Source organism: Condylura cristata, unplaced genomic scaffold, assembly GCF_000260355.1.
Source record: "Condylura cristata isolate star-nosed mole 26May11 unplaced genomic scaffold, ConCri1.0 scaffold00003, whole genome shotgun sequence".
NCBI classification, from domain to species: Eukaryota; Metazoa; Chordata; class Mammalia; order Eulipotyphla; family Talpidae; genus Condylura; species Condylura cristata.
In genome coordinates this window covers 17,614,190-17,624,470 of record NW_004567104.1, presented here as the reverse complement: position 1 = coordinate 17,624,470, position 10,281 = coordinate 17,614,190, and the positions used below count along the sequence as shown (strand labels likewise).

The 10,281-nt window shown below is 39.4% G+C and overlaps 1 protein-coding gene across 1 annotated transcript; it reads left to right on the top strand.

Moving 5' to 3' along the window:
* Window positions 1-6,602: 6,602 nt before the first annotated feature.
* Window positions 6,603-9,122, top strand: DNAJC19 (DnaJ (Hsp40) homolog, subfamily C, member 19). The gene is made up of 5 exons (XM_012732360.1): window positions 6,603-6,780; window positions 7,423-7,474; window positions 7,550-7,623; window positions 8,527-8,606; window positions 9,029-9,122. Exons 1-5 carry the CDS (start codon window positions 6,778-6,780, stop codon window positions 9,105-9,107), a joined length of 288 nt encoding a protein of 95 aa, XP_012587814.1. The 5' UTR covers window positions 6,603-6,777; the 3' UTR covers window positions 9,108-9,122.
* Window positions 9,123-10,281: the final 1,159 nt, after the last annotated feature.

Here is a 10,281-nt window from a genome sequence, read left to right as displayed (position 1 = left end):
TTGTCTGTGGTGAGTGGGCTAAAAAACTAAGATATCATAGTTTCCAGAAAGAATTTCAAGGGGTTCTTGCAATGGCCTCTCTTGAAGGACTCTAATGGTGAGAGCAAAGACAATTTTTCAGAGTAGTGCACTACAGCAATGTGATTATTTTTAAGATTTTATTTTTATTTATGAGTGCATACAAGAACTGGCGTATAGGCCAGAGGTGCAATAGGTGAGGATTCACCAGAGAAAAAGTGGGGAACAGAATAGGCAGATCTACTGAAATAAACTGCTGAGGGGAGCATCAGGTGAGACAGAAGAGGTCTGCTGTACCATATGGATCACCTCCCTAGTTGGGGATCAAACTCATGCTGCCTCTTGAGTTTGATAGCTTGATAGAACTGAGTCTTTAACCCCCAAGCCACCAGGAAGGCCCAGCAATGTGATTTTTAGGACAGTTAGCTGAGGTGCCTCATTCTAGTCACTAGATAGCATGACAGCAATATGTTCTTTGAACTTCAACCTGAGTCAAACTGTAACTCTCCCACTGGTGCTAAAGATACCTTGCTTTACTAGTTTTCATCTCCTGCACTATCTAGTTTCCTGAAAAAATGTTATTTAAAAATGGAACTTCAGGCCCTCCCTGGTGGCGCAGCGGGTTAAAGCACTGCACTGAGAAGCTAAAGCCACTTCCGCATGAGTTTGATTCCCGCCTGCCCCGGAGGTGACCACATGGTGTGGCAGACTTCTCCTGACCCGCCCGCTGCTCCCCTCAGCAGTGTACTTCGTCGATCTGCCTGTTCTGCTCCCCACTCTGTCTCTGGTGAAGCCTCTCACTGCCCCTGAGCCTCTGGCCTGTACCCCCTTTCTGTATGCACAAATAAATAAATCTTAAAAAAAAATGGAACTTCAGACAGATCCTTCAGTTTAGTTTTGTTTCACATGACACTATGTTATTTATGCATGACACTATATTATTAATAGTATTCACCAAATAGTCTCAGACACACTTTCACCCTCATCTAGTGGCAGTTTCCAACAATCAAATAATTATGCTTGTCTGTCTGGCCCAGGAACAAGATGCACTTGCACAGAATGTTGTGTTGGTCAGTTCCATTTGCTGACAGCTCAGCAGGGAAGGCTCAATATGTCTGATGCATGAAACTACTGCATACAAGTCAGAACCCTGACTAGTCAAAGAGGAATAAAGGACCAAGAAAGACAACTAAGAAAAGACACATGCCACTGGAACAAAACAGGGGGGAAAGCACTTCCCTTACCCCAATTTCCAAATTCCCCCTGAAAATCTGAATGCCTCAATTTTATTGATACTTCTTCATGACCTAAGAAGAAGGCAGAGCATTTGCTCAGAAACACAAGCCTTCCAGATGTTGTCACTCTGGTCAAACACATTTCAGTTCTCTGACTGGTCTGTGATCACATGCTCCAAATTAAAAAAGGGCAACAGTTCACATGAGTAGAAAGGAAAACAGGAAGTCAGACTAAAACAGACACAGTGAGAAAAAGAGAAAGAATGTATATGAGAATTAGTCATAAATTGCTACATTATGACCACAGGACAGACCAGGGTCCCCAGACTGAGGAGAGACTGGCTGGACCTTGCACCTCCCTTCTAACTATCCAGGATCCTCTTCATTTCCCTAGTGCTCTAGGTTCTCATTTGATTCCTACCCAAGACTCTCTTACTCTAAATCATTTATTTCCTTCCTTTCTGCATCCCAATTAAAATTATAACACCAAAGGTTCTCTTAAAACAATTAACAAAGGAGTCTGCCGATCATAGATCAGTATGACCATTCACCATTAATATTAATATCCAAACACAGACAATGGGACAAATTCCCTTTGATAGACTGTCACATTATGCCAGAATCATTGTAGGGAAGGAGGAAGGGAGGAGATTTAAAAAAAAAAGGGGGGGTGGATGGGTGATATGCAGGAGGAGGCCAAGGAAGGAAATATTTATTGAATGTCATTTAATTGTGCACATAGCAGCACATAAGCTGATGCCTAAGAGTCCCTGGGATAAATGGCTGTTGGTTGGGACCTTAATGCAGATCTGAGACAATTTCTAAAAAAAAAAAAAAAAAATGACCCTCTCATGAGCCTAACAGTACATGTATCTGTAGGATAGAAAATAAGAGTGAGCAATTACTAGGCTATGTCAAGCTTTAGAAAAGTCAGTCATTTATCCATAAATAGGTGACTGGATTAAAAAGATGTGGTATATATACACTCAGCAATCAAAAACATAAACTCATACCTTTTGCAGCAACATGATGGAGCTGGAAGGGGTCATGCTTAGTGAAATGAGCCAGAAAGAAAAAGAAAAATACTGGATAGTTTCACTCAGAGCAGGAGTGAAAAGTATTGGGTTGGGGGGGGGGGATTGAAGAGAGTGAGAGAAACAAATGTAATAAAGTAAAAATGAGAACAATGAACAACTATAAACCAGAGACATAGTATGGGGTGGAAAGGGAGTAGGATAAAAACTGGGGTGGCCAGTGAGAATGACACATCTTCAAACAACTAGCAACAACAAATTTTGAAGAGGATGTGGAGAAAAAGGAACTCTCCTGCACTGCTGATGGGAATGCAAACTAGTACAACCACTATGGAAAACTGTTTGGAGGTTCTACAAACTGCTAAACATGGAGCTTACCTACGACCCAGCAATCCCACTCCTAGGTATCTACCCAAAAGACACAAAAACACTGATTCAAAAAGATATCTGCACCCCCATGTTTATTGCTGCTTTATTCACAAATGGAAAGACATGGAAACAGCCCAAATGCCCAAAAATGGATGACTAGATTAAAAAGATGTGGCACATATACACAATGGAATGTTACTCAGCAACCAAAAAAAAAAATAAATAAATAAAAATAAACACATGCCTTTTGCAGCAACATGGATGGAGCTGGAAAAGATCATGCTTAGTGAAATAAGCCAGAAAAAAAAAAGGAAAAATACCAGATGGTTTCACTCACAGCAGGAGTATAAAGGACCAGGGGAGAAAATAATAATAATAATGCACAACTATATACCAGAGACATTTTACAAGGGTGGAGGGGGAGTGGGATCAAAAACAGTGGGGGAAAGTAAATGCACTAGACTATGGTGATGGCACATGGGTGAAGTGGTAATGGGAAGCCCACGGGGATTACAAATGAGATGAAAAAATGCACAAAGTGATGTAAAAATAAACTATTATATTATTTTAAAAAATATATTACTACCATGAAGTCAAATAAAATAATCTACATAAAGTGTTTGGCACATAGATTTTAGGAGAAAATAACTCTTGGGCCCTCCTGGGTGATGCAACAGATTAAAACACAGCACTGCAAAGCTAGTGGTAGTATATTAAATGCAAATTCAATCCCATCCAGGGGAGGTGACCACACAGCCTGGAGGACCTCTGGTCTCACCTCTCAGAAGCATACGTCAGTCAATTTGCCTTTTCTGCTCCCAACTCTGTCTCTGGTAAATCCTCTTACTTCCCCTTCACCTCAGGCTGTACCCCAGTTCTGTATGCATAAATAAATAAATCTTAAAAAAAAAAAACTCATTTGCCCGGCATGTTTCTGGGCAATCTTTTTGGCTTCTTTGTAATGATGCATTCTAAACTTCACATTATGAACAATTAGTGTACTGTGAACTTAATGGGTTTCCCATCTTTTTTTTAAGAAATAGAAATCAACATACATCTCATGAAATAAGTATTATCGCAAAATTAAAAATAAATTATGTGCATTTGTGTGTGTGTGTGTGTATGTGCTCACACATACATTTGTTCCCTGTGTCAATGCACAATGTATTTATTACTAAGAGTCATGGTCAAAGCTATTTGAAAGCCACAGTATAAGAACACTTTTAGTTTCTCTCTCTCATTAAGAAGTGATTTATCTGATAGACAAATACAGAATAAATTGAGCAAATTTAGTTCTTTCTCATTATCTTGTCTCTGCTAGTCCCCTCTTTTGTCTTTTCTTATTCTCTGTAATAGATTAAATAATAGCCCCCAAAGATATCAAGTCCTAAAACCTGAAGCCTGTGAATGTTACCCTTTGTGGCAAAGTCTTTTGCATAAACTTCAGAATTTGTGAATAAGGAAAGCTTCTATGATTACATAAAGGGTCTTATCATGAGGAGTTTTTCCTGGGTTATAAGGCTAGACCCTAACAGCAATTATATGTGAACATTGAGAGAGAAACAGAAGGGATTCTACACACAGAGAACAGTAATGTGAAGATCAAGTAGATAAAGATTTCAACATATTAACCGTCCTCAAAGGTTGAAATGTTATACTCACAATTTAAGGAATACTGGCACTCTCTAGAAGCTTAAAAAAATTAAAATAAAAAAGCCCTGAGAAGTGATTTTCAGTCAGCTGATGGACATTTTAAATTATTACTCTTAAGGGTTCTTTTTAGGCTTTTAGTGGATAGCAATAAGTTTATCAGACTTACATCCATGAGTGAAATGTCATGAAAATCCTCAAATTCTCTGCAATATACCAACTTACACTTTGACTTCTCTCATTATAATGCCCACATACTGAGTGGTAATTATGTGCAGAAAACACGACATAATCTCTACTTTCACCCAAATTCAGGAAGGTGGTCATCATCACCCTTGTTTTATGAATGAGAAATCTGAATGTTAGAAATCATTGTCCAAAGGAACACAGCTAGTAAGTGCAAGAGCTATGTTGTACATCTAGTTTTGTAACAGGATGGTGCCAAGGAAAAGAGGAAGTTTCAGGTTTCCTGTTCCACCCAAGGGAGGATGGAGCTGAGTACAGAGGAGAAGAAGCTGGAGAGGAGACTGGAGATGGAAGGAAGCAGGATGAAGGACAAGAAGGAGACCTGGAGGAGGCACATGTAGCAGAGAGACATATGAAGAGCTACACTTGCCTTTTCGTCCTGGACTGGTTGAAACACATGTGGGTGAGAGATCCATGTGGAGGTTAACACTGGCAGCTTTTTATCTTGGTTTTGATTTTACTCTTTTCCTCCCAGACTTCTGGCTGTTTCTGACCTTTTTATATTGATCCCCGTGGGAAGGTGCTTTACACTGTGGCAGGCATTAGGGGCTTGCTTTGGTCCAATCCTGTTTGGATGGATTTTTATACACAAGGGGATGGGTAACTTTGAGATTTTGTTTTAGAAACTATATTGTATTAAAGTTCCTTTCCACTAAAGGTCTTATAAATTTTGTACTGAGGGTGTGGATGGCAAAACTTATTTAGAGCAGGCAGACTTGGGGATTCTAGGGTGACCCCCCTCTCCGTGCCCTGTAACAGATTGTTTTTCCTCAAAAACAGAGCTATGTCACCTCAACTTCAAACGTCCCAATGTTTTGCCTATCCTTGGTTTTCTAAAGCTGGACTTCTATATGGTAACCTGTTTCTCAAATAAACTGCATGCCATAATTTGTACATACCAAAAATATGCATGAGATTTTTTTAGCAGAGTACTTGGAGAGTCAAATGCAGTCTTTTTGTAGATGAAAGGGGAAAAGCCAAAAGAAATTTCTAACACTTTTTAAGTTCTAAATGGAAAGTAACTCCGATTTATTTATTTATTTATTTTCAAAGATTTATTTATTCGTACAGAACTGGGGTACAGGCCAGAGATGCGAGGGTGAGAGGATTCACCAGAAACAGAGCTGGGAGCAATAACAGGCAGATAGAGGAAGTACACTGCTGAGGGGAGCAGTGGGCGGGTCAGGAGAGGTCTGCAGTGCCATGTGGGTCTCCTGGGGCAGGCGGGGATGGGGCAGGCTGGGATCAAACTCATGTGGAAGTGGCTTAAGCCTCTTTGTGCTGTGCTTTAACCCACTGCGCCACCAGGGGAGGGCCCAACTCCGATTTATTTTAATCACCCAAACATTATATTGTAAAACTTCTATTAGTGTCTCCATCTTTTTTCTCTTCTCAAGTTTTTGTGTAGGAATATGTGAAACTGATGCCTTTTAATGGCAAACACAAGTCTACTTTTTATTTTGAGGTAGGGACAGAAATTTTAAACAGCCCTTTCAGTTTTGATTCCAAGATCAGAATGTTAAGTGTCTTTCAAGTTGTGATCCCAGTCTATAAAACTCCAAACACTCACACAAGGTCCTATTAAAGTCACTTCTTTAAGTAGAATTATTTTAAATAAAAGAATATTTCCGAACAAGCCATAAACCACAAAATGGTTTGTTCGTGTGGTTTTCTGGAACAGCTACACTGGCTTACTAGTTTACTGAACTTCATGGTCAAAGTGTTAAGCATTATTTGAGGATACTCGTTGTCCTCTACACTTAAGAAGAAAATAAAAAGCAAATGGAGGTACTTATAGGAAGAAAAAGAAAAACGTTCTGAGAAGGATCGTATGCGTGGTCATGCCTTTCCATCCCGATAGTCTCCCTCCTAGGAACTTCCAAAAACCGTCGGTCCGGAGCAAGGGCAAAACAGAGGGAAGCCCCGCCCTGAGCCCAGTAAGGAAGTGAACCGCCCACCCACCAACCAATCCAAAGAGACGTTGTCCACCTGCCACCGCTTGAGCGACCTTTCCCTCCCTTCTGGTTTCCGCTTTTACGACAGTTTTCGTTTTCCGGCCCCATTTTACGACCGTACTGCCGTACTTCCTAGGGCGCCAGAAACTGGGCTTGTGCTGGTGGTGGTGGCCGGGTAGTTTTCCTGTGTCGCCGTGGGGCTGGTGGCCGCGGCCTCTGGTCTGGGATGAACCCCGCTCTCGGTGGAGGCAGGAGAGCTGAGCCGGAGCCATGGTGAGTGCCGCCTTCCCGTCTCCTGAGCGAGTCCCGGCCCAGACTTCGACTTCTAGACTGCAGGAGGTCTCCCCTTTGCCGCTGTCGATGAGGGGCGTGTAAGACCCCGTGGTGCCATTAACATCCTCCTGGATGAAGCGGTTTGCTTACTGCTCTTAGGTCTGTGCTTCACACACAACAAACCTAAGGGACTCCGCGCCCAGGTATGCCGACTTTGGGCTCTGGACGTTAGGCGCTGCTCCCCCATAACTTAGAAGGTCAGAGGTTGTCAGACTCTTGGAAATTGGGGGAAACGGATTTGTCACTTTCTCCGCTTTGCTCTATCTTTTCCCTTAGCTCTGCTAACAGATTGCCTCCTGTAAGCATAAGGGGCAAAACCGAACGTGAAAGGTTTCGAAAGGTGCGACATCATCTTTCCACACCTCGTAAAAATAAGCAAATCGATAAGCTTTTTTTTTTCCATAGTGAAAATCACACGCCTTTAGAATACATTGGATAGTACCAAAGATGCCATGATTTTATAAGTATCACACCGAAAGTTCTGTTAAAATAAACCATGTAATGAATGGGAATGTGAGAATGTATGCATCATAGGTAAGGATGAGGACTACGTTAAGTATTTACTCTGCTTTCCTTTACCAGGCCAGTACAATGGTAGCAGTTGGACTGACCATTGCTGCTGCAGGATTTGCAGGTTTGTTTATATGGCTTGGGGGTGAAAGTAGGGAGTTGGGAACTTGTTTACTTATTATATTGCTTTTGTTTTTAGGTCGCTATGTTTTGCAAGCCATGAAACATATGGAGCCTCAAGTAAAACAGGTTTTCCAAAGTCTACCAAAATCTGTAAGACATTTTTTTCTAATTCTTTGCTGCCTGTATATGAAGCTCAGAGGCACACTTGAGGGTAATTTCCAAACATACATTAAGTTCTAAGTGACGGCTTTTATATTCTTCACTTTGCATCCCACAGGACTTAGAAATTCTGAGCTTTGTGATGGTACTGCTAAAAAATCAGATGTGTGTGAAAGATTAGGGTAGAGGTGTTAAATCCCCATCGGAATCACTTCGTTCATATTCTATTAACTTTAGCAATATTGTCCCCATTCTTGCCCTCTTTATCTGCTCTGTACAAGTATAGCGGGATTAGGGATCTAAAGTTATCCATTCTTAACGTGTAGCTCTGGCACTCCATACTTGGGTAGCACCGCAGTTGACTGGGCTAGAGTATGATTATAACTTAGAATGAGTTAGTCTAGGATAGCATATTGAATGTTTACTTTTTGTGACTGAATATGATGATATAGAATGATGGCTTTACCTATGATTTGTGACATAAAGTGAGAGTACCAGACAGCCTGAATTTATCAATGCGGTCTTTTTAAGTTTTACTAGTTGCCTTGAACCATCTGTCTTGAAAGGTCTTTTAAATCCTCTTCTTGGGAAACGTCTTGTTCAAAAACCTATTCGTGTTTTGAGATCAAATTTTTATCTATGATGTGGCTAACTTGGAATAACATTCCCTTCACTCCTTGAAGTGACTTTGAGGCACTTATGTTTTCAGGGCTGTCTGGGAAAAAATTACTTCTATAATGATTGTTAAAAGTATTTATCACTACTTACAAATCTAAAATTCCCTGGGAATTACCCTTAAAGTTCTGAGAAAACTTTTTTTACTGGTTCTATGAAAGTTAATTCTTTTTAAAAGCAATTTTGTTTAATAATCTATTAATGCATTTCCTCTTTCAGGCTTTCAGTGGTGGCTATTATAGAGGTGGGTTTGAACCCAAAATGACAAAACGGGAAGCAGCATTAATATTAGGTGTAAGGTAACTTCTAATAATTTCATTTTTCAACTGGAAACCTATTAGTGAATATATTAAAAACCTCTCTTTTGTTACTACCTCCTAAGATCTAAACACACCCTAAACGACTCCAGGCAGAAGGCAAACTGGCACATAGCTATTTAACTCATTGAGGTTTTAGGTAATCACATAGTCCTCAATGATGCTAATATGTTATCACTTTTTGTGCTAAACATGCCATCCTTTCCAAGACTTATGATTTCAGATTTAACTAAATTTTTAAACAATTTCATTCTGATTCAGAATATCATATTAATGAAGATTATTAAAAAGTTTTCTGTACTGTTGTTTCATATTGTAATAGCTTTACAGTATCTTTAACTGGCCTTTCTATAGTTACTTTATGTAACCTATAAGTAGTAAATACCTTTTCCTTTTTAAATTAGCCCTACTGCCAATAAAGGAAAAATAAGGGATGCTCATCGACGAATTATGCTTTTAAATCACCCAGACAAGGGTAAGTAGTTATTACATTCTTGTTATACTTGTTGTAATGACTGCTATTAATTATTTTATGTCATCATATAGAGAAAATGCCTCAATCTGTATGTGAACACTAGCAGACTGATCAATTTGCTTTTGGTGTCCTAACAGTACAGATTCTGTGAAAACATTTCAACACTAGTGATCTAGTTACTGCAATTTAAAAGTAGCAATAAGCATGAACTATTTATAGATCTACAACTGGATTAAAATTGATTTCTAATAGTGTTAATACTGCTATTACATTATGGGTTGTTTTTTTGTCTACCATCTTTTTTTTTACTCTAAGAAACTTTTTTTCCTTTCTATTGAACTGACATTTGTTTACAATACTGCATATGAGCTCCAGGTGTACAATTTTTTTTCTTCAGCCACTATGTATCACACTGTGCTCACCACCAATCACTAAGTCCCCTCTTACCTGGTCTACATTCTTAAAATAATAAATTTCAACCAGTGAGAAGTAAAATTGCAATTCTTCCCTGTCCATTTAGACATCTGAACTAGAAGTTAACCTAGTTAGAAACCTATAGAATGTTATGTCTGATACATAGCTAAGCAGGTGTAGCTGTGTTTAAAGCAAGTAATTCCTTGGAATACCAAGATACAAATCACAAAATCCATGTTGCAGTATTAAATTCCTTTTACTTTCTTAGAAGTCTCTCTCCCATTAAGAAAGGCTTTGAGGGTACTTTGAGGGTAACAGGGATATGATTGCTCAGTATCTAACTTCATAGCCTTGTTTCTAATTCAGCATGACCAGCTTGGTTTCCACAAATTTGCATTTCTACCATCCTATTAATGCTGATGCTTAATGTTCTGAGGACCACTGAGAATCACTGTCTCCAGATTAGTAGGTAAAAAGCTATAGATGAGATGGTAATAGGAAAGCACTTAAGGACAGAAGTAAGCATCCAAAATGAGGTGGGTCTTTCAATAAACTGAGAAACCTTTGAGAATGCAGTGGTTCTAAATTAACACAGTAAAAACCTGTGTTCACTAGTGACTTGTGAATAACTTATGCTATTTCATTTTTGAAAAGCTCTATTTCTATCAGTTTAAGCTTTTTAAGAATGTGCTATTTTTTTTTTTAAAGATTTATTTATTCATATAGAACTGGGGTACAGACCAGAGATGCGGAGGGTGAGAGGATTCA